The 25131-nt window shown below is 44.1% G+C and overlaps 1 protein-coding gene across 9 annotated transcripts in view; it reads right to left on the bottom strand.

Moving 5' to 3' along the window:
- LOC138738252 (nuclear receptor subfamily 5 group A member 2-like) overlaps positions 1–25131 on the bottom strand; it is a 70429-nt gene that overhangs the window by 32056 nt on the left and 13242 nt on the right. For 7 of the 9 annotated variants that reach the window (XM_069888371.1, XM_069888376.1, XM_069888377.1 and 4 more), the window contains 2 exons: positions 13240–13865; positions 10711–10785 (listed from right to left, as the gene is read on the bottom strand). In XM_069888371.1, coding sequence (XP_069744472.1) covers positions 10711–10785; positions 13240–13865 — 701 coding nt within the window. The remainder of the gene's footprint in view (positions 1–10710; positions 10786–13239; positions 13866–25131) is intronic. The other 2 variants (XM_069888375.1, XM_069888379.1) reach the window with 1 other exon arrangement.

Below are 25131 nucleotides of genomic sequence, written 5' to 3'. Positions count from 1 at the left end.
ATAATCATTGCAAATGCTGAATGATACATTGTGTAAACCTTAGCCATGCAAACTGTATTCTTTTTCCATCTAGCAGCTGAGAAATATTCCATTTCATTAGTTTTCCAAAGTTTTCATCAACCTCCCACCACTTTCTGATAATAACTGGGCAAGATGTAGTGGGATTTTTTTTTTTGCATGGATTGTGTGTGCTCAGCATTGGGGGGGAGGGGCATCGGGTTGATAAGACAGCCGTGTCCAATTAGAGTGGGCAAAGAAAGCAGCTATCACTCCAGTGGTAGTGGAGAGGGAGCCAAGTTTCTCCCTGTACCACCTGCATTTGGCACAATGGTCATCCCTGAAGCTCAGACCCAGACAAAGAACAAAGCAGGTCTTCTATGCTTCCCACTTAACTCTTCAGGTTCTCTGCTTTCTGGATGCAGTAGTTGTTCAATTGTAGATAAGATCCCTCTCCAATACAAGGTTATCTATTTAAAACATATCCAAACAATTGTACTGTTTGCAAATATTCTGTCACTCTGTCATTATGCTGATAGAGTTATAACTCTTTTCATACCAGGACCCTCAATTATTAATTAAATTTTGCATCTTGATTAATTCCCGCTGCCTTGCCATGTTTCCCTGAGTCCTGCCTCAGAGTGTGGGAAAGAGAAACTGCTTCAAAGTTCATTTCTAGTTGCTGCTGTACATGCTTGAATGTAGTCAGTGCATCTCACTCTGCCTCTGATGTTCACTTTGGCAGGGCAAGGCCATTCAGCCCCTCCTGGCCATTCTACCTTTAACAATATCCTGTCTGATTTTTAACTTCAGCTCCACTTTCAAAAAAAAACTACCTTTGAGCAGAATGTGCAGAAGCCTGAAGACCAGCACCACTCATTTCAAGAGAAGTTTCTTTCCAACAGTGATCAGGCTCTTGGGCATCCCCTTGGCACACTAATCTAGGACTGCTCCAACAACACAAAAAGTCTGTCTGCACAATTACAAGTCACTTTTCTATGTACTAGGATAACTGAATATTTATTATCTATCTTTTGTATTTATTGCCCTTCATGTTTCAATATTTACAAACACCTTTTTGGCTGCAGCAAGAATTTTGGTGCATAGGCACATTGTTTAATATACGTATATGCCAATAAACCTATCATTATTCCTGGTCTAATTGCACACCGCACTTCCCTTAACATCTAAAGACCACTCCATCTATGTTGTGGAGTTGCAGGTCTACATTTAGGTGAGTTACTGACTTTCCCAATGTGGATAGATTGCAATGAGCTTGATCCCGCGGGCAGCCCTGGATGTTTGCTGCAGACACCCACACAAAATATTCAAGGGATCAGGAATACACTATTCCGGGATCTTCAATGGAGTCAGGAGCATTCCAGAATGTTCCTGGCCAGGTATTCAGTGGAAGGTAAACTTCGTGTCCTACCCCTCAGTTTTGTATGGGTTCAGCTGGTGATCCAACCCAAGTGTGATTACAAACTTCAATAAGGTAGATATTGCTATTTTAATTACCAGTAACACCAATAATTTATATCAGTTGATTGGGCTTCAGTCATTTTTAAAAAGTGTTCAATTGTTTTGCATTTTTTTAACAGTTTCCAATTGCCAGATTTGTTAGAACTATTCAGAATTGCCATGAGCTGTCAAAAGCTATCGGAGCAACCCAGGAGGGATCAGGCTCTACCACCTCAAGCCTAGTTGCCACTCATATCCAGCCCCATCTTATTGACACAATGTGACAGCAAAGCATCATGGTTGTTGGCAGCTGTGCAACTGGAGGGACAACAAGGGACCGCTGGAGGGGGCAATGAGGGACTGCTGTGGAGGAGGCAAGGGACTGCTGGAGGGGGCAGTGAGGGTCTGCTGGAGGGGACAGAGAGGGTCTGCTGGAGGGGGCAGAGAGGGTCTGCTGGAGGGGGCAGAGAGGGACCGCTGGAGGGTGCAAAGAGGGACCGCTGGAGGGGGCAGAGAGGGACCTAGCATAAAGCTCAGGACTGGTCCAGCATCATCCAACCAATTTTACTGAGCTCCTTAAACTGAGCCAGGTCCTTCACTGGCTCTAACCTCCTGTCCAGTAGAGTCATCTATACAAGGCGATGACTCAAGAAGATTTTCTGCATCAGGTTCCACCCTCACCCCCTCCCACCACCCTCCCTACCCCCACACACTAACAGAGTTCTTTACTCCTCCCTGAGGCCAAACATAAACTTGAGGAACCATGCATTGTAATTGTCCACAGCCTTAAACCCATAGGATAAATGTTAATTTTTCTAATTTTGGGTCATCCCCACCTCATTTGGTTCCATTGTTTCCTGATTTCACTTTGCTCTCTAAATATTCCCTCTTCCCCGTGGTCTCCCCCTCTACCTGTCTGCCTCTCCATTCCATTACCCTCTCATGTCTCAGCCTCCTTCTTATTCCCCCACCTTGATGTACTTGATATCATCCCCTCTTACTGATGTCTCAATAAAGGCTCCTGACCCAAAACGTAGACTGCCCATTTCTCCCCACGGATGCTGCCTGACCTGTTAAGTTCCTCCAGCTTCTCTTTGTTTGCTCTCCACACAGCCAATGTCCTACAATCCAAGAATCACCCAGGGATATGTCCTCTGCACTCTCCCCAGCACAACCACATCCTTGGATATCATCATGTTATCTTCCACACAATTTCCAGGACTCACTCCAGATGGAGATTGGCTGCATCGACATTTTAAAGGTTGATGGATTCATTTCCAAAAAGGTTCTAAAATGTTGGAGTGAGTCCTGGAAATTGTGTGGAAGATAACATGATGATATCCAAGGATGTGGTTGTGCTGGGGAGAGTGCAGAGGACATATCCCCGGGTGATACCTGGATTGCAGGACATTGGCTGTGTGGAGAGCAAACAAAGAGAAGCTGGAGGAACTTAACAGGTCAGGCAGCATTCGTGGGGAGAAATGGGCAGTCTACGTTTTGGGTCAGGAGCCTTTATTGAGAACATCAGTAAGAAGGGATGATATCAAGTACATCAAGGTGGGGGAATAAGAAGGAGGCTGAGACATGAGAGGGTAATGGAATGGAGAGGCAGACAGGTAGAGGGGGAGACCACTGGAAAGAGGGAATATTTAGAGAGAAAAGTGATCCACATTTTATAGAGTTTTAATGTAATACAGCATGGAAGCAGGCCCTTCAGTCCAACATCCATGCTGACCAAGTTGTCTCAGCAAACTAGTCCCATTTCCCTCTGAAATCTTCCTACTTGTTCCCCGTCTAAGTGTAAACTCAACAGCTCCTGTGTCTGACATAGCCCTGGGCAGTTTGACAACTTCACTGGCATCTTCTGAGTCTGGGGTTGACTCTGGAGGCTGAAAACTGTGTCCCCTTCACTGGGTGGAGCATCTGCAGAACCCAGGGTCTGGTCCAGCCCTGTCCTCTCCCTTCTCTGGGCACAAGTCCTGCCTCCAGTTGCTGAACAGATTAGTATTCCCTGCGAAGGCCACACACTGCAGTAATTCTCAGAGGTCTGACAGTGTGTGGGAGCTCAACGATGGCCCAATGATCTGGTTCGATCATTTGTCAGCTACAACATGACAGAATTACTGTCACTTAAATGAAACGATATATTTTAGGGAGTTAAATCTGTTTCCAATCTGGTTACTATCCATCATGGTCTTAGCATCAACTGTGAGCTCATGTCAGTCAGTGCATTAACCTGCACCTGTGACCCCTAAGGCTTTATTTAGGAAATTTGCCTCAAAATGTCCACCACTTTCACTCTGTCAGTTGCCTGCCATTGGGAAATAGTATCCTTGCATGATACACCTCAGCTAATTTTTGCTGGTGTCAGGCACACAATTATTGATCTCACAGAATGTCTCCACTGTGAGCTGGAACCACCGAGGGACATCACCACCTTCCTTATCAATCGTGAAATTTGCAGCAGAACCTTGGAGCACAAGAGGAGGCAGAGACATGGATGAGGGTTACAGCAGCAGAGAAATTGAGCAGGGAGAAGTGGACAATGCCAGATCCAGGGGAACATGGGATGGTGTGGGTACATGTCTGGTGATTGCCAACATTTTGGTTTGGTCTTGTATGGTCTCCTTAGAGATAGGTTATGGATTAAGGTGGATGGACACAGGCCAAGTGCAGGAAGAGAAGAGTTTACTTTGGCATTGTGTTTAATGCAGATATCAGGAGCCCAAGGTTCTGTTCCTGAGGCCTCGATTCTACATTGAAAAACAATGGAATTAGTGCGGAAGCACAAAATGCACAGAAGCGAATCAGCTCTTCTGTAACATTGAAAGTGATGTGAAATAGACCTTGGTAAACAAGAGAGATTGTAGATGTTGGAAAACTGGAGCAACACAACAAGTGCTGGAGAAACTCAGCAGGTCAGGAAGCATCCATGGGAGTGACCCCCCTCCAATCCCATGCAATCCTAACTTAGCTGTTGCTTTGAAATAACCAAGCCCAGCCTAATTACGGGATTTTGTACACTCATTCCCTGTGGAAACCAACAAGTGGTTGAACTTGAGAAATCGCTGGAGGAAGTCAGCGGGTCAGACAGCATCCATGGGTAGAAATGATCAGTTAACATTTTCATGTTGGGACCTTTCCTCTGCAGCTTTTCTGATTCTCAAGTGGTGAAACAGTCCTGAGGACTTACTGACCATTTCAGAGGTTGGATTCTCATCGAGAACAGGATGCACTCAAACATTTAATTTTATTTTTGTCAAGATTCCCTGAAAGTACATGTACTCACTTTAATCCAGGAAGCAAAAGCATTGCAACAGTTATCATGGTACACCAGTCAAGTGAATGAAGGGAAGTGGAGAGTTGAACCTCCTTAAACCATTGTTTAGACTATCTCACTTACCTTGCTACCAAAATTAACCTTACACAATCATATCACTTTTAAATAGGGCATCCCTGCAAGTGTCCATTGTGAAAATATTACTTCCTGTCACTGGTGTTTACGCTGGAGTTATTTATTTTAAAGAAAGTTTCCACAACTGCCAGAATTAAATTTCCACCTATAGTTCTTTATCAAGGCTTGATGAAGTATGGTCACAGCTTGAGCTGTAAGAGGAGACTGACAAGCAGGGAGCTGACCTTGCCAGCTCTCTCCACCTAGATGTGACAGTATCGATCCCCGCAGATACAATTTTCTTAACTACAATTCCTCAATGTGATATCTTTCAATTACATTTTTCACATGACAACTTGCTTCTTCACACCATTTGGTCATGCCATGATGCCGTGTGTTTGACAGTGATGCATTTTAAATCACTATGGAAAAGGAGATTGGTCAGGTTATTTTGTAACTCTAATTGTTCTTTGCTGCAGCTGTTGACACATTAGAGATTACATAATCAGGAATTTAGCCAAACAATGAATTGACAATGCAGATGTTAATAACTTTCTTACAACTTTTCACCAGAGAGTAGCAATGAAAGAAACAACAAATAAAAACGTGTTTATTCCAAACTAAAAATCTTATCAGACTTTTTCATACACCTGTCAGGAATAGACAAAAGGGGAATTAATGCAGTCTTTTAAATTCATAAGATCCACATTTGGAGCTGCCATTCCAGTCATAATCGGGGAGTTTGTGTAGAAGGGATTTTGTGGTCAGACCGTGTCAGCTTGGAGTGATGCCTGGGATCAGGCATCACTCCATGACAACGGTGGAAAGTGAATGGTTGGGAAAGGTTGCTGTGGCCCTGGAAATCATACTGAAGTATGGAATAGTCAGATTCAAAAGCCAGGTAACTAATGGGATAAGGGGGATAATTATTGGCTGGAGCCGAAACCAATGATCTTTGATGCAGGGGACATTCGATACGATGCATCATATGGAGATGGGAATGAGATAGGAAGCCTGCCCATTTCATCATTGCTGTGAAATGCAATAGTGCAAACCAGGTTCAAATCGTGAACTGCCAGTCTGAACATTTTTAACTTTGCTTTATTTAGCAGGAAGTCCATGTAGTTGTTAACTTGGTAGAGCTTGTTCCTTAGTAAAACTCAGGATCTGGGTATTATTTTGAAACCAGAATTTATTGGCATGCCCCTTGATGCTTAGAGGGCAGTGTGGAGGCAGAAGAGATTTAGCTTAATTTGGCATTGTATTCAGAATAGACATTGTGGGCAGAAGGGCCTCTTGGTGTGCTGCACTGTTCCGCCAATCTTCCAGTTAAGCTGAATCTCACCTGCAAATGACTGTGGGCTGTTCATCTCACTGTTGGAAGGATGTGACACAATGAGGAATTGTTGCTGATAATGACAGTAATAACAGAAAGGCCTTGTTAGGCCCGGGCAAGCTTTCAGCTGTGAGATTAGGTCTGAAGGCAAGAAGAGCAAGTTACGATCCTCTCAGTGAATATTTAATGTTTACAAGAAGGGTTTGAATCATAATTTTTCCAATACACATTTGTTAATTCTCAAAAAGACAAAAAAAAGTTCAAATTCTTAAACAGAATGGATTTGAAACACCTCCTGAGTTGCCATGTTATTGGCAGCAGCTGCCAGGCATATGAAGCTGAATCCAAACAAATTTGTGTTCCCACATGCAATCTCTGGGGTTATTCATCTAAACCCACAAAGAAGCTAATTCGGTATCGCAGGCACAACATACCCTGGATGAAAGTTTTCCAAAAAAAACAAGCCTGACCATTACATTATCAGTTTTTGTGATTTTATGAAGTCTGAACAAATATGTTTTTGTCATACTTTGCCGATTTCAATGACTGAAACCGAAGGACTCCTAATGTCAGGTATTTGCCACTGATCATTTGTTATTGTATTTTCTCATCCTATAAGATCCCCGCAGATACAATTTTCTTAACTACAATTCCTCAATGTGATATCTTTCAATTACATTTTTCACATGACAACTTGCTTCTTCACACCATTTGGTCATGCCATGATGCCGTGTGTTTGACAGTGATGCATTTTAAATCACTATGGAAAAGGAGATTGGTCAAGTTATTTTGTAACTCTAATTGTTCTTTGCTGCAGCTGTTGACACATTAGAGATTACATACCCCAACCAACCAATTTTCCCCTGCAACCGCTGCAACCGTGTCTGCCTGTCCCGCATCGGACTTGTCAGCCACAAACGAGCCTGCAGCTGACGTGGACATTTACCCCCTCCATAAATCTTCGTCCGCGAAGCCAAGCCAAAGAGATATTTATTTATTTTTTCTCTTCATGGCATCTTATGTGTTCATTGAACTTAATTGTTGTGATTGTGCTTTACATAACTAAGCTGCAGCAAGTCAGACTCTCATTGTACCTGTATATTGTACTTACATAAGTGACAATAGATTCTCATTCATTCATGCATTGGTTTATTTCTCTTAATGAGCCCTCGCGATGGTGGCCTCAGCATCTAAACTTTTATTTATGTGAAGAAAATCCATCCAATACAGCACAGAACATGGCACTACATACCTTCAAAATATTTTTTAAAAATATTAAATAAATAATATTTAATATTTAATAAATGAGAATGGGAGCCTTGAGTGTGGTTGATTAACCTAAAAACTCTCTACCAGTGGTCAGTGATAATGGCACAGAATTCATTTGCTAAGCCACAGCTGATGAGGCAATCCGTGCCCCCACCCAGCAAGATGCAGACATATTCAGGTATGGCAAATAAATGCCACTCATACCACACTAGTGCCAGACAACCACCATCTTCAACATGAGAGAATCAAAGCAAGCCAACTCTCTGACTTTGACAGATTTCTGAATCTCAATCATTTGGGAGTCACAACTGACCAAAAATCGGATAGATATAGGAAGGTGACGTGAGTAGGTAAGGGTCTGGCAGATGGAGTATAATGTTGGTAATGTGAAATAATCCACTTTGGAAGGGAAAATAGATCTCATCATTACTAAAATAGTGAAAGATTGCAGCATGCTGCTATGCAGAGAGACTTGGAAGTGATTATGCATGAATCCAGTGGTAGATTAACTACCTCCTAGGCCCTAGGCTGAGCTTTAGTAATGCCTCCATCCCCCTCCCCCTGCAGGGGCATAGCCAGGTTTTAACGTTAGGGGGAACGAAAGCACATAAAAAAGGTGCCACGACCATGGCTGTGCACATTTATGCACTTGCACACAAGTTTTGCAAGCAGCACATGTGAGTGCGCGTGCGCACGCACACCAGGGAATCTTTGCTTTTCCAACCACGAACTGGTAGAGGAAGCTCTGCGCTGTGAGTTGCATATTATGTGTGTCCATCAGATCAATCATGGCATGGGGAGACACTTTCTGATCTCTCCTGTCTTTCCCTTGGTGGTGCTGAAAATGGTGCTTGTGCAGACAAGTGAAGGTTCGCAGAGCAGACTGGTACCGCCTTGACCCCCCACTCCTTTCATCTCTCTCTCTCCCTCCCCACCTCCCTCCCTCCCTCCCTCTCCCTCCCTCCCTCTCCCTCCCTCCCTCCCCCTCCCTCCCTCTCCCTCCCTCCCTCCCTCTCCCTCCCTCCTTCCCTCCCTCACCCTCCCTCCCTCTCCCTCCCTCCCTCTCCCTCCCTCTCCCTCCCTCCCTCCCCCTCCCTCTCTCCCCCTCCCTCTCTCCCTCTCCCTCCCTCTCTCTCCCTCCCTCTCTCTCCCTCCCTCTCTCTCCCTCCCTCCCTCTCCCTCCCTCTCTCTCCCTCCCTCTCTCTCCCTCCCTCTCTCTCCCTCCCTCTCTCTCCCTCCCTCTCTCTCCCTCCCTCTCTCTCCCTCCCTCTCTCTCCCTCCCTCTCTCTCCCTCCCTCTCTCTCCCTCCCTCTCTCTCCCTCCCTCTCTCTCCCTCCCTCTCTCTCCCTCCCTCTCTCTCCCTCCCTCTCTCTCCCTCCCTCTCTCTCCCTCCCTCTCTCTCCCTCCCTCTCTCTCCCTCCCTCTCTCTCCCTCCCTCTCTCTCCCTCCCTCTCTCTCCCTCCCTCTCTCTCCCTCCCTCTCTCTCCCTCCCTCTCTCTCCCTCCCTCTCTCTCCCTCCCTCTCTCTCCCTCCCTCTCTCTCCCTCCCTCTCTCTCCCTCCCTCTCTCTCCCTCCCTCTCTCTCCCTCCCTCTCCCTCCCTCTCCCTCCCTCTCCCTCCCTCTCCCTCCCTCTCCCTCCCTCTCTCTCTCCCTCCCTCACCCTCCCTCTCCCTCTCCCTTTCTTTCTACTTCCTCCTCCAGAGCTCAGAGATCATCTTCCTTTTTAGCATTTTCCGTTTCCTAGATCCCTCCCTGTATTCACCAATGCCTCCACCCCAAGGGAGATGACAGAGCATTGGGATGGAGAGGAAAGGGGAGAGAGCGAAGCGTACATCCACTCCCTGCACACAGGCAAGCCCTGCATTTAATTGATCACATCCCATTCCAATGGAATGAGTTACCAATAATTTCAACTATTGAAGCGATGACTGCATTTAAAATTAGCTATTATTTAATAAAATCATATATATTTTACATTTTAAATCATTTTATAATGAAGATGCACACCTACATCCCCAGTGTAAAAACAACCTCTTTTTGATTACAGTATTTTAATATTTGAATTAAAATGATAGGAATTGGCCTACTACCACACACACACTGGACTCCAGTATGCGTGTGTGAGGGTTCGGAGTTGGGACTCATGCATCAGGGTCTCCAGTGTAGGCCAAGGGGAGGGTTCAGAGTCGGGTGTGAGAGATCTGGTGACTGGAGCTCCTGATGCCTGACTCCGAACCCTCCCCTCGGACTACCTGGAGCAAGATTTGCAAATCAATTCATTTTTTAAATAAAACAAACAATTTACTTACTTGCCTCTCAGGCTCACCCTCTCTGATTTGCTGTTTGAACATCAAATTATTTATGCGCCTTGTATTCGTGCGATTCATGCATGTACAGCGTATGATCCATACCAGCTAATAACCCAGTCAGCAGGGAGCACACACAAGGAGACGGCATCTGCGGCAGATGCCGTGGTCTCGCAGTTCAAAAACAGTCGCCACCTTTGAACAAATGTGCTCGAGGGAGCAGTTGTTCCCTTGCATGACTCCCCCCACCTCCCAAGCTATGCCACCTCCCCCATTGAAAGATTCCCCTCTACCCCTTTTCTCACATGAGCCACCCCAATATGACTTCAGACACTCAGTTCCAATACCGGTTGGTTTCCTCCAACCAGTCCTGGCTCGAATCCTCTTGCCCAAATCATCCCCCCTTTTCTCCCAAAGCATTGACAATGCTGGAAAACACCATCTCCCTGCTTGTTCCATCCGATCTCTTAGTCATGGCCACTCAGGAGAGAGTTCTTCACTTGTTGTAGCAACTGCAAAGGGCGTCATAAGTAACCAGCTGTGAGCTGTAGCCACTGGGGTTACTTAGCTGCCTGGCCGGCATGAGCTGAACACAATGTGGCCACAGGGAAAGGGGAATCTGGCTGGATCCAGGTCTGGGCCCGAACACAGCCAAAGCTTGTGGATTTTGTGTGATTTTGCCCAGCAGTCGCGGGCAAAGGAGGCAGTGAGCACAAGTTACCAGTTGTGTGTGGGGCTGCGGACTCACAGACACACTGGCGTTATTATAACAAAATGCACTGCAAATGTGTTTCTAAAAATCTTAAACACCCAGTGCAACCAGACAAAGATGGGCCAGTGACAGTGCTGCCATCAGCTCAGGTGCAGTTCAGGGGGTCTCTTGCAATCTGGAAGGTTTAACAAATAAATATTGGAGAAATCCTGGCGGAGCCCCAGGGAAAACTCACGCAGACAAAGGGAGAACTCCTTGCAGACAGTGCGGCATTCGAACCCCAGTCCTGATCAATGGCGCTGTAGTCTACCTGGGGTTAATGGACATTCTTTTAATAAGCTGGCACAGTTACAATGGGTCCATTTTATGGTTCGACAACCAATGGTGGATTAACCATTAGACCGAATAATGAACCTCATTGTTTTTGTTAAGACAGTTTAATCAAACCATAAGGCGTTGGGCTGTCTTACCTTCTGCGGCCCTAGGCTTCAGCCTACTCAGCCTAATGCTTAATCCACCACTGCATGAATTGGAAAAGGTTGGTTTAAAGGTATACCAACTAATTGAGAAGGCAAATGGAATATAGGCCTTTGTTGCTGGAGGGATTAAATTAAGAGCAGGAAGGTTTGCTGCAGATGTACTGGGTGTGGGCCAGGCCACACTAAGAGTACTGTGTGCAGTTCTGGTCTTGCTTGAGGAAGGATGTACTGGTTTTGGAGATGGTGCAGAGGAGGTTCACCAGGTTGATTCCAGAAATAAGGGAATTAGTCTAGGAGGAGAGATTGAATCACCTGGGAAGGGACTGTACTTGCTGGAATTTGGAGGAATGAGGCGGATTTTGCAGAAACATTTAAGATTATGAAAGGGAAAGATAAGATTGAGGGTGAAGACTTGATTCCACTGATAGATGAGACTAGAACTTGAATAGCTTCACAATAGACTAGAATAGCTTCACAATTTGAGGGAGTTGGGTTTAGGATGAATATGTGGAGGAACTGAAATTCCAAGAGAGTGGTGAATCTGTGGAATTCTCTGCCCAAAGAAGCAATAAAGGCTGCCTCACTGAATATATTTAAGACACAGATAGATAAATTTTTGCAAAGTTAGGGAAGGTTATGTGGAAAATGCAGGTAGTTGAAGCTGTCTCCATGGCCCAAATAAACTATGATCTTGTTGAATGCCCCAGACTTGCTCTTATTTTTTTGTTCTTATAGAAAAATCAATGTAAATATTTCAATTACAAGGACTGGTCATAGACTGGGATCCTGCAATGAGTGATTCACTGTCATCCTATAAATTAGACCCGACAGACCAGAAGTCAAGATTAACAGGCTTTAATCACTATAAGCTTACAGTCATATCTTACATGCTCCAATTCCAAGGCAGTTCTGAGGGAGGAGACTGGGCAGTACTGCCCAGAGGGGGAGGAGTTACAATATCAGGGGCAGGCCAACCAGTGCAATGACTGCAATACATTGTTCCACCGCACTCATGGCCTGACGTAATAAACCCATCCCACAAGTCAGGAACATGATAGTATATTTGTGCTTCCTTGGGTAACATCAGGTCCCAATAATATCTGAGGCATTCAAGGCTACCCTGGTTGTCAGAGCTCCATGCACCCACCATTGCTGATGCATTGTGGCGGCTTTCACTCACACAGGATTCTCCAACAGCACTTCCAAACCTGCGACCCCCTTCAGTAAGGTGTCCAAATACACCAGGCAATATCTTTCATGTCACGCACTATCCCGGCTTGGAGAAATCATCCTTCTTTAGAGTTAATGGATTCATATCCTGATTCTCCCTAATCTGTGGAAGGACCTTCACCAGAAGGACTACAGTGGCCTGAGAAGGTGACTCACCAGTACCTTTTCAAGGGCAGTTACAGATAGGCAGAAAATGCTGTTCATGCCAATGACACTCAGATCCTGCAAATACTATCCAAAGAATATCCCTCCATCCTGCAAAAGGTTAGGAAACTGTCCCAAGTAACTAGAATGATATGAATATTGTGCAAGTTTTCCATCACTTTATACAAGATCACTTGTATGTTTGCATTTGAAACTCACATTCAACATTTGTAACATTGGTACCTTAATGCTTTTAAAATTGCTTTTTGTCTCAAGAAAGGTCAACTTTAAATCATACTCCAGGCCCAATCAAAATCGTTTCCTAAAGGGACATTGAACTGTGGGATGGAGGAGAGGCCAGATGAATGGCACCAAGGTAACCACTATCGTACGAAATGCTGCAGCCAGCACAACGGGCCAGCTGACCCACTCCTGTCTCTATCGCCAACATTCTCATGGAACAAAGGGCATGAGAAGGCTCATGGCTGTTCCAGGTATCACCACAAGTACAACACTGAGCACTTTCCATTACATCCTGCACAATCACAACAACATGCATTTACATTACACCCTTGGAGTAGCAACAGCACCCAAGGATGCTTCACAGAGGCCCAGGTGGTGAGGAAGATGGAATTTGAAAGCACTTTCCCCAGCACCTGACACTGTGGTAGGGTGATGAGACACAGTGGGGAACGCAAGGTTTTGTAACTGAGGCTGGGAATTTCACACACTCTGCCTCCACTGGGTCCTGAATGCTATAGGAGGACCATGGACAGAAATCATACCTTCCAAACTGGAAATGGCAGTGTACCAAGATAAATGATCGACATCTCTCGAGGACAACCATTACTATGGGTGACCAGTCAATTGACCACAGCAGCAATCTTTATCAACAATGAAGGGTGTCCTACCTTAAGTTCTCTGAAGAATAAACAACTCCGTGCCCATTCAACTATGGAAAAGAGGGTCTGGTCAGCCATTTTGCACATCAGGCCAAAAGTGCTAAGCTTCTCATGTTTGCCCCTGGTGGCCTGCTCCTGTTGCAGGTGGGTTAGAATCTTAGCCTGGACTTGAGGCTCGTCGGGTTCACAGCGCAAGAGTTCCAGGATCAGCTGTGGGATAAGAGCAGGAGAGCTGTTCTGGTAGGTGTCTGGGTAAGGGTAGCCGACCAGAGACTCTGGTGAGCTTGTGTAGTGGTCGGGATATTCAGATTTGATTGTCCGGTTATGAAATGATGGGTATTGATAACTTGGCACTGCCATGCCCACAGACGGTGCTTCATAGAGGCCTCTATCATAATCCGTGGCAGGTAAAGAAGCTGAATTGGAAGGAATACCTTTGGATACAGAATGTATATTATGCATAGTGGTTGAGAGTGAATATTCATTCTGTGCTGAAGGCATCAGTTGAGACACGGTCTCTAATTTAAAGCCATTTGCCCGGATCAGTGCTTTCTTTTGCTGTTTTAAGGCTCGATCACGTTTGTACATTGGCCCAAATTTGTTTCTTCCTCCTCTCATTCTGTCCGCGCGGACGGCTGTTTAAGAAAGCAAAAAAAGGAAAACTCGTCAACACAACCTGTGCAAAAGTGTTATTTCAAACACACAATATCTGGAGCATACCCACCACAAATCTTCAAAGATTCCCAAGTTCAAAAGTCAACAAACCCTTTAGAAGTTGTTTGAATTGCAAATGTTTATTTCTAAATTCATCAAATGATCTCTGAACGGGCATGAAGGAAAATTAATATCAAAAAGTGAGAATATCACTGTTTTTCCCCGAAAGCTGAGATAAACCCATTTTTCTTTCAACCTTTCAATAATTTTTGGCAAAACTTCTGAACCATCTTATTTTGTTTCTTTCTCTCTGTTTTTATTCCAATATAGAATTCCTAACAAAATGCTGCGCTGCCAACTAGTTTGAGTTACATTGTTTGATATACTGATGGGGTTCTAGTTAGGAACGGAATGCTAATTTGAGTGGTAAGTGCTTTTATCAGTTGGAGATACGAAAGATTGAAGATGCTGAATTCTGGAGCAAATAAACCAACCTCCTTGTGAAACTCAGCAGGTTGAGCAGCATCTGTGTGGGGAAAGGAATTGCCAGATATTTCGGGTTGAGACCCTCTGTCGGGAATGAAAGTGGAGAGGGAAGATAAGAACATAAAAAATAGGAGGAGGGGCAGGCCATTCAGCCCACCAAGCCTGATCTGCCATTCAATAAGATCATGGCTGATTTGATGATTGGCTCATCTCCAGCCACCTGCCTTTTCCCCATATCCCTTAATTCTCCCACTATGTAAAAATTGATCCAACCTTGTCTTAAATATATTTTCTGAAGTTACCTCCACTTCTTCATTAGGCAGAGAATTCCATAGATTCACCACCATCTGGGAAAAGCAGTTCTTCCTCATCTCCATCCTAAATCTACTACCCTGAATCTTAAGGCTATGCCCCTAGTTCTCTTTTCACCTACCAGTGGAAAAAATCTACTTACCTCTATTTTATCTATGTCTTTCCTAATTTTATGCTTTTCTATAAGATCCCCTTTCATTCTTCTGAATTCCAGTGAGTACAGCCCCAGGTGATTCAATCTCTCTTCATAGGGTAAACCTTCTCATCTCTGGAAATAATCTAGTTAACTTCCTCTGTACTACCTCCAAGGCCAGTATATCTTTCCTCAAGAAAGGGGACCAGAACTACATGCAGTACTCCAAATGTGGCCTCACCAGTACCTTGTATAGTTGCAGCATAACCTCCCTGCTCCCAAACTCAATCTCTCGAGCAATGAAGGCCAACATTCCATTTGCCTTCCTGATAGCCTGCTGCACCGAGAAATTAACATTTTGCGATTCATGCACCAGCACTCCAAAGTCCTTCTGCACAGTAAGTATGCTGCAATCGGTTCCCATTTAAATAATAATCCCATCTTTCATTTTTTCTTCCAAAGTGGATAACTTCACATTTACCAACATTGCACTCCATTTGCCATACGCTTGCCCTCTCACTTATATCTCTCTGCAGACTATCTGTATCCTTTGCACAATTTGCTTTTCCACTCAATTTAATGCCATCAGCAAACAAATACATTACAGTGTCCTCTCTTCCCGATCATTTATGTAGATTGTGAACAGTTGCGGGCTCAATTCCAACACCTGTGGCACACCACTCATCACTGATTGCCAACTAGAAAAACACCCATGTATCCCAACTCTCTGGTTTCTATTGGTTAACCAATCCTCTATCCATGCTAATACATCACCCCAACTCTATGAATCCTTATCTTAAGGATAGCTTTTTATGTGGCATCTTATCAAACACCTTCTGGAAATCCAAGTAAGTAACATCCAAGTAAACACCTGTTCCCCTCTATCTACTACACTCGATATATCCTCAAAGAATCGGGTAAATTTTCCAAACAAGACCTGCTTCTGCTGAATCTATGTTGCAGCTTCCTGATGGTTCCAATTCATTCCAGATGCCTCCCTATTTTTTCTTCAATGATGGCTTCAAGCATCTTCCCAAATACAGAATGGCCTATAGTTACTGCTTTTTTTCCTACATCCTATTTTGAACAGTGGTGTGACATGCACTTTCTTCCAATCCGTTGGGACCTACCCAGAATCCAGAGAATTTTGGTAAATATATCACCAGAGCATCAACAATAATTTCTGCCATTGTTTTCAGTTCCCCGGGATGTATTCTGTCAGGACCAGGGGACTTATCCATCTTTAGGCCCACAGGTTTGCTCAGCACCCCTTCTTTAGTGATCACTATTGTATTCAGCCCCTCACTTGCCATCGCATGCATAACCTCTGTCTTTGGCATGTCCTCCACTGCGAAGACCAACACAAAATAGTCATTTAAAGCTTCTGTCATTTCCTCATTACCCAATAGCAATTCCCCCTTTTCATCCTCCAAGGGACCTACATTCACTTTAGTCCCTTTTCCGCTTTATGTAATTCTAAAAACGTTTACTGTCTTTTTATATATTGTGCCAATCTTTTTTCATAATCTACCTTTCCTTTTTATTGTTCATTTTGTAGCTCTTTGTTGCTTTTTAAAGTTTTCCTAATCTTCTAGTTTCTCACTACTCTTGGTGACTTGCATGCACGGGCTTTAACTTTGATGTTTTCCTGGATTTCCTTAGTTATCCAAGTGTGGCTGTCCCCACCCTTATGGTCCTTGCTTTCAACTGGAATACATTTTTGTTGAGCACCGTGAAAAATCTCTTTGAAAGATAGTGGGCACAAAGAGGAGATAGGAAAGGATGAGACTTGGGTCAGTACGTGGTGTGAGGACAGAGGAGAGATGATGGACAGGGAGGGGGAGAAATTAAAAGTCTAGGAAATGGAGGAAAATGAAAGAGGGCTTCATCAAACATCGTAGAAGCCATGTTTCCTTGGAAAGGGAGACACTTCAGATGTCTCAGAATGGAAGATCTGTCTTGAGAGCAGATACAGCAGAGATAAAGAAAGTGAGAGAAAGGGATGGCATTCATACAAGAGACAGGATTGGAAAAGGTGCAATCTAGATAGCTGTGGGAGTCAGTGGGTTTATAGTAAATGTCGGAGGAGAATTTGTCTACTGAGCGCAAGACAGAGAGATTCAGAAAAAGGAGAGAAGTGTTAGAAATGCTCCAAGTGAATTTGAGGTGGAAGTTGCTGAAGCTGAAGAATTCTTGGAGGTGCAGGAAGCAGTGCCAATCCAGTCTTCAATGTAGGAGAAGGAGTAGGGAGTGGTACCAAAGAAGGTTTGGAACAAGGAATGATCTAAGTGGCCAATTAAAACTGTAGCCGAGGTCCATGCAAGTGCCCATGGTGACACTTTTCAATTGTATGAAGCCAGAGGAATCAAAAGAGAAGTTGCACAGGATGGGAGCAAGTTACGGGAGGTGATGGAGAGTGTTGGTGGTGGGGAACTGTTTGCATCTTCTTGTTAATCAATAGTTTAATAAGAAGATAAGTCACCTCAGGGGCATAGCCAGGTTCTAACGTTAGGAGGAGCGAGCACATAAAAAAGACGCCAGATGGTGAGTCAGTGGTTGAATGGCGGGCCACACTGATTATTCGGTGGCATTGGAGCGGAGCAGGGGCGGGGAGTGCAGTTACAATTGTACAGATTTCAACAATTTTCTTCCCGATGAAGGGCTCTGACCTGAAACGTCGACTGCCTATTTCTTCCCATGCATGTTGCCAGCTTCCCCCGGCACCTGGTAGATTGCTTCAACAATCCTGCCAGGTTACTTAAAGCTATATGGCGGCAAATAAGAAAACCTGCGCATGCCGGGGTTGAGTACAAACATCCAGCACTTTGGGGTACTACTTCAACTCAACACAATCTGCTGGAGGAACTCCGAGGGTCGACCAATACTGCTGCTGCTCCGTCCACCAGAAGATTATGTTTAGCTTCAGGTTCCCGCATCTGCAGTCTCGGACATGTCTCTACTTTATTCTTTAATCCAGACAAAAAGTTGTCTTCACCAAATTAATTCGACTTTGTAGGGGCATCTGTTCATATCTGGCTGCGCAGGGGTGACGGTCTCAGTTTAAGGGAGTGAAATCCAGCAGAGTTTTCCTTTTCATTTAAATCTCCACGAATACTTTATTGACACTTGGTACTTCCGGAATCACTAAGTATCATATTTTTCGTATTACAGGGCTTAATTAACACGATACACGTGTTCTTTCATACGTTTTCCCCACACTGTTTGCAAATCTCTTCTGAAACTGATGGCAGCCTTGTATCCAACCTTGTATACACTTCCAATTAACGGTAATGCTACGCCCTGCGCTGTCACTGGGAACATGGAATATCAATGGGCGTTTTATGCATGGCGCAAACCCATCTAAACTTCAGATGGATTATTGGGATCACATTCAGATCCTGGTCTCATCACGAATATTGTACATAATGGGTAAATCCAGCCCAGTTCTCCCTTTTCCCCTGTCCACCTTTCTGCAGCTCTTCTGAGATCACTTCTCAGTCTCTTTCCCTTACCTTTACACCTGTGTCCACCTGCTAGCCTGCGCTCCTCCTCTTCCCCTCTCCCTCCTCACCTTTTTATTCAGGCGTCGGTCTCAGTTTCGATATTACCGATGAAGAGCTGGACTCAAAACGTCAACTGCCTTTTGCTTTCTGTGTGACCTGTTGAGTGTCTCCAGAACTTTTGTGTACCTCACCAGACCCCAGCTAGGGATCCCCAAAGGACCCTGCACCAACAAGAGACACAAATCTAATTCTGAGTTGTACCTCAGCAGAAGGGCGGTGGAGTTCTTGGCCTCTTCAACCTGGTTTTACTGTCTGCTGGTCTTACCGGTTTTGACTATCCTTTATGGTAAGCTGAGAGCTGAGAAAGCCATTACTTCTTGATGACCTGCGAGCCTCCTAGCAGATTGGGAGCCGCTTGCACCCAGCCGGCAAGGTCCGTGGAACAACTCCCGTTTGCCAAACAGTCTCATTCCCAGCAATGAGCAGTTGGAGTTATGGTTGCGCGTGATTCCTGGGCAAAAGCAACTCGGTGGGTTTATGGGCCAGTTTAACGTGACGGTGAGATGCAAGGAGGAGACGGGCATCATCCTGCTTCACAGCCAGCAGCTCCGTTATAGCAGGCTGGCTGTCAGTGCCAGCGGTACTGAGCCTTGGTCTTCTCTGGCCATTCACGACACTTGGCTGTAAGTTCAAAATGACTACCTGGTGATTGAACTGAATGACAACACCGGTGCCAGGGCAGGACTACAACATCCATATTGTGCTACTGGAGGAGAAACTCACAGGGCTTTTCGTTGGCTACTACCAGGAATGGGGTATCAACAAGTAAGTGGGTTTGAAAACTAAGGAGGGGTTCGGGGTACTTCCTGACTGGCACACCCCTCTCGAATAAAGGAACAGGTTCAATGTTCAGAGTTTTCTGCTTCAACATGCCAGACTTTCCTTCTGGTTCTTTGCTGAAGTGGTGCGTTAGATAGTGAGTAATCCAAACCCTGTGGCGCCTCAGCAAGTCTTTACTAATAATTCTCCCCCCATTGGGGTGAATGCTGCAGAGATGTCCCAGCACCGCTGCAGTTCCAATAATGTAGGGGTGTAATGGGGAGTGGGGGGGGGTGGTGGGGGGAGAGGTGGTGGTGTCGTCAGACCGAGGGTGGGGGCTGAGCCACCATTTTTGAAAAATGTGCTTATGGGGAGCGGTCCCTTTCTTTCCCCCCCCCCCCACTTCTCCTGACACACATGGTAAGAAATAACTCCAATAAATCATAGAATCATAGAATATATTGTATGTACAGGATAAGGCCATTCAGCCCTTGAACCTACACCTCCATTCAGTACCATCATGGCTGATCATGTGACTTCTGTACCCTATTCCCGCTTTCTCTCCAAACCCCTTGATTTCTTTAGCCATAAGGGCTATATCCAACCACAGGTCTCAAAAACATGCCATGGCAGAGAATTCTACAAATTCATTACTCTCTGAGTGAAGAAAATTTTCCTTATCTCAGTCCTAAACCTCAGTCCCTTGTTCCAGACTTCCCCAACCTAAGGAATATTCTTCCTGCATCTAACCTGTCGAGCCTGGTCAGAGTTTTCCATGTCTCAATGAGATTCCCTTTCATTCTAATTTCCAGTGGTACCCCAGCTGACAGCCAAACCATTCCTATCCACGACAACCACCACCACCTTCACATAGTGGCTGCAGTGTGTAGCAGCTCCAAAAGACACTTCAGACCACTCCACCAGCACCTTCTAAACCTGAGAAGGGAATGGGCAGCATGTGCAGGGAAACCCCATTCCTGCAGCTGTTGGATGGCTCTCACACCATTCCAATTCTGATGTGCACCACAGGTCCTTCATCGTTGCTAGGTCCACATTGTGAAACTGCCTCCTCAACAACAGTTCAGTAGAATCATAAGGACCGCAGGACTGTTAGATATTGGAGAAGCCCCTTCAAACATTCATATGGAGCTTATAATGCTGCTCTTTAGACAGCAAAGTAGCTCCAGTGACCCAGGTTCGATTTGAACCTCCTCTGCCTACACAGTCCCCTGTGACTCTAGTGCTTCCATTTTCTCACAGATCCCCACAGCACACTTGTTGTTAGGTTAATCTGTAAAACAGAAATGCTGAAGAAGTCAGCTGGTCTCACAGCATCCACAGGAGGTAACAATATATTACCAATGTTTTGAAGGGCTCAGGCCTGAAATGTTGATAATATATCTTTACTGTACCTCCAGTGGATGCTGCAAGACCTACTGAGTTCCTCCAGCATTTCTGTGCATTTTTAAAACAATCACAGTGCCTGAAGACTTTCATGTTTCACTTTGTTAGATGAATCTGCTTTGGGAAGTGGGAGGAAACCCGAGCATCCAGGGGAAAGCCATATGGTCACAGGGTGAAACTGCAAACTCCACAAAGATAGCATGTGAGGTCAGGAATGAACCTGGGTCACTAGAGCTGGGATACAGTGCCTCTATCTGCTATGCCTCTGGGCCAAAAATAACTTCAAAAGCATCTGAAATTCATTAAAACCAAAATAAAATGGCAGATGATGCAAATCTGAAATAAAAAGAGAAAATGCCGGTGATACTCAAAGTCAGGCAGCATCAGTACAGAGAGAAACAAAGTTAAATCTTCTCCCATAAAAGGTTATCAGCCTCAAACATTAACTCTAACACTACCTGGGTGGAAACAAGGGGCAGGTCAGTTCAACAAGACACCAGAGAGACAACTCTTGCCTTTTGCACCATTTTGCAGCCACACAACATGTTGCTTTGATTGAAACATTGTAAGCATCAGGAACAGCCTGACCACAAAAATTCCACAAGTGCCAATTCCAGGAGGGATTGGACTTCATGATGCCTTCCAGAATTGAACCTGAGTGTGGTCACAAAGAAAAGCATGACATTAGCATGAGTCAGAAAGAATAAAGGCAGCCCCAGACTATATACCAGAAAATGCAAGAAAATTTTAACTTTACAGTTGAAGAAAATAAGATGGAATGGTTATTCTTTAAGCATGAACAATTATTGTTGTTGGGTTATTTAAAGACACTGTCTTCTTTCACACATTCTATGTACAAACATTAAAGATAAACAACATTACTGGAAAAACTGCAAGGCAGTCATAAAGTTCCTCAGCATAGAAATAGGCCCTTCAGCCCAACTGGTTTATGTCAACCAATTGTGGCCCACATCCCTCTTAACCTTCCCTCTCCACATAGCTGTCAAAATGTCTTTTCAACATCACAATTATTGTCTTTTGAATGTTACAGCTTGCAGAGAAGGTTAACATTGATTTTCTCCATGGTGTTCTGTTCAGATCTGTGTTTGCTATTACCTGGAGGTAAAGTGAGGTTATTTCCAACCCTGGGAAATAGTGCCAGTTCTGGCCATTCAAATATCTGAGCATAGTTCCAGATGGCTACAGTCCAAGGTCTGTGGAGGAGGGTTTCTGGATGTGAAAATACGCTGTGAGTAGCCTGATTAAACAGCACATCTGTTTAGTCATCCAGACATCTGAATATCATAAGTGAGGTACAGGAGAAACATACCCACACATATTTGAATTCAGCCAGATCACACGCTGGGATGAATAGCACCTCTGACATCTTCCACAAGGCTCTGGGATATTAGACTATATATAACACCATAAGATACAGGAGCAGAACTAGGCCATTCAGCCTGTTGACTTCACTCCGCCATTCCATCATGAACTGATTTATTCTCCCACTCAGCCCCTCTCCCCTGCCTTCTCCCCATAACTTTTCATACCCTGACTATTCAAATACCTATCAATCTCGGTCTTAAATACTCCCAACAACCTGGCATCCACAGCCGTGCGAGGAAGCACACTCCAGAGGTTCACCACTCTCTGACTAAAGGAATTCCTTCACATTGGTTTTAAATGAGTGCCCTTCAATCCTGAACATGTGCCCTCTTGTTCCAGACTCAATTACCATGGGAAGTAACTTTGCCACATCGATTCTGTCCAAGCCTTTCAACATTCAAAATGCTTCTATAAACTCCAAGGAGTACCGCCCAAGAGCCATCAAACATTCCTCATATGCTAATCCATGTTTTCCAGGAATCATTTTTGAGAGTCTTCTCTGAAACTTCTCCAATGCCAGCACTTCCTTTCTTAAATAGGAGCCCAAAACTGTACTCCATACTCCAAGTGAGGCCCCACCAGTGCCTTATAAAGCCTCAACATTACATCCTTGCTCATATATCCTATTCCTCTTGATATACAGTAAATGCTAACATTGCATTCACCTTCTTCACCACCAACTCAACCTGGAGGTCAATTTTTAGGGTATCCTGAACAAGGACTCCCAAGTCCTTTTGCACCTTTGAATTTTCTCCCCATTCAAATAATAGTCTGACCTTTTATTCCTTCTACCAAAAGCACAGACCATACACTTTCCAGCATTGGGCTTCTGTTGGCACTAAGCAAGGGGAGGAGTGGATGGAAAATGATCAAATAGGTGTCTGGAAGCCCGGGGTCACCTTGCAGTGTGAACTGACCTGTTCTGTAATGCATTTCAGTGGTTAGGTGATTACACTGTGAGCATTGAATATACCAGAATGCAGGACACAGAAATGAATCACTGCTCTGGTGGAAAATCACCAAACTATAACATTTTTAAAATTTAGATGTACAGCACAGTAACAGGCCATTTGGGCCCACAAGTACATGCCACCCAATTACCCCCAATTATCCTACACCCAAGTACGTTTCGAGCTGTGGGAGGAAACCAGAGCCCTCGGGGAAAACCCAAGCAGACACAGGGAGAACATTCAAACTCCTTTCAGAAGGGGTTGAATTCCCAGTTCCCGGTCATGATTGCTGATGTTGTAAAGGTATTGTGCGAACTGTGCTGTATTATGCAGCCTGAGAATGAGCCCTGTTCTGTCGATGTATGTATGCTTACCTGTGTAATTACTGGTAATGACAAGTGCTGGTGATTCTCGTGTGCTCAATCCAAGGATGTCTTAGCGCTAAGTATGAGTGGGCATTGAGGTTATATACACAGTAACTGTTATGGCCGGGCACTCCAGGGACTTTCCCCTAAGTGTGTGGTGAGAGAAATGATGTTCTCTGTAGTAGGTAGCCTAAAATGCAGATATTCAGAATGATCATTAATCATGTATATTTGTTTCCCCACAGTTGCTGTCCAACTTGATTAATGTTTCCAGCATTTTCTGATTTGCCTTCAGATTTCTAGCATTTCCCTTTTTGAATAATTTTTCTTAAATGTCAGTTCCTTTGGGTGACAGATGCTTCCACGTGAACAAAACTGAAATTGGAGAATGTTTTCCTTTCACTGAATCCAAAAGCACTGAGTGTCAGAAAATATTGGAAATCTCCCAGTTTTTGCTGTAAACATATTGCATGTTTCGCCATATAAATCAGACTGTATCTTTTGTATCTTTTAATGACATTTTGTGCTTATAAAAGAGAGATAGGAAACTGCAGAATGCAACAAGGTGCCCAAATCTAAATGAATGTCCAGGGCTTCTCAGAATTGTTCTCTCATGTTATTTTTAATGAATCCCTCCACTTGAATCTATTCTAGTTCAATGGACTTTCATTAACCTCTCCCTTTCCTTCCTTTCAGCAATGAAAAGCAATTCTTTGGTTGGTTTCTCCAGGAGACCGCACTAAGCACTGAATATACCAGAATGAAAAATATTGTAATTAATAATTTCATCGCAATGATCTGAGAAATATGTAAATTATTTTTATATGTATTTATTTTGGATCACAATTCATATATGTTATTTGTGTGTAGGGTGTACTGTGAGTCTGTGTGTACACTATGGTCTAGAGATAAACTGCTTCGTCAGGTTACATATGTACAATCAGATGACAATGAACTTGAAACTTAAAATGCAAGCAATTTAACTGCCAACTTGGTAAAAACAGGATGCTTATTCAATAAGGCAAAATGGGCCACATTCCCTGGGTAACTATTTCATTTACACTTCATGTTGCAACAACTGCATGTTTTTGGGACCAGGGTTAACTTTCTCAGCCGTTAGGTTCTTTCTTTGCTAGTGATCCTTCTAATAAAGTTTGCATTTCTTAATATAATTAAAATATACAACGGATTTGTTTTCAGTAAATAATTATGGATTACATTAACGAAGTTTCAAGAACTAACCTTTACAAGTAAAAATCTCCCATCCTTCTTAATATTTAGTAATGATCCAGCAGATTGACCATTAGATCATTGCCCCAGCTCTGCCACTGACCTCAGCTCCATTCTCACACTCTCCCCATATACTTTAATTCTTTTAACATTCAAAGATCTTTAGCTCTCTAATTGACATGTGCATTTTCTAAATCATATTGGAACTCAAAGTCTATGAATGAATGACTGACGTTCCACAGACCTGGTGAAGAAACTCAACCTTTGTGGAGGGACCTGGGCAGTCAATATTTCAATAGTAAAACATGTATTGCAGTTGTATGGAAGAATGAGATTCAATTATTCAATGATGGCATGCGAAGATGAGGTCATGTATTCCTTTATAGAAGATAACGTATAATTTACAAAATAATTATCCTTTTTTTTGTAAAAGTTTGGAGCCCGTACATGGATTGGATGTGTACTAATTGTTAAAATATTTTCCCATACCTGGGTGGTGTGGTCCCAAACCACGACACATTTAAATGCATTGTTTTAATTATTCTCTTCCATCTTTCTTTTCTTCTCTCTCCTTTTTTTGGGGGGTAGATTAGTAGGGGGTGGGGTTGGAGGGATAGGGATGGGGAGGGGGGGTTTATGGGATAAAATATGTATTACAT

This window comes from Narcine bancroftii, chromosome 1 (genome assembly GCF_036971445.1).
Source record: "Narcine bancroftii isolate sNarBan1 chromosome 1, sNarBan1.hap1, whole genome shotgun sequence".
Classification (NCBI taxonomy): domain Eukaryota; kingdom Metazoa; phylum Chordata; class Chondrichthyes; order Torpediniformes; family Narcinidae; genus Narcine; species Narcine bancroftii.
The sequence above is the reverse complement of the archived record's forward strand: the minus strand, read 5'-3'. Positions and strand labels throughout refer to the sequence as shown.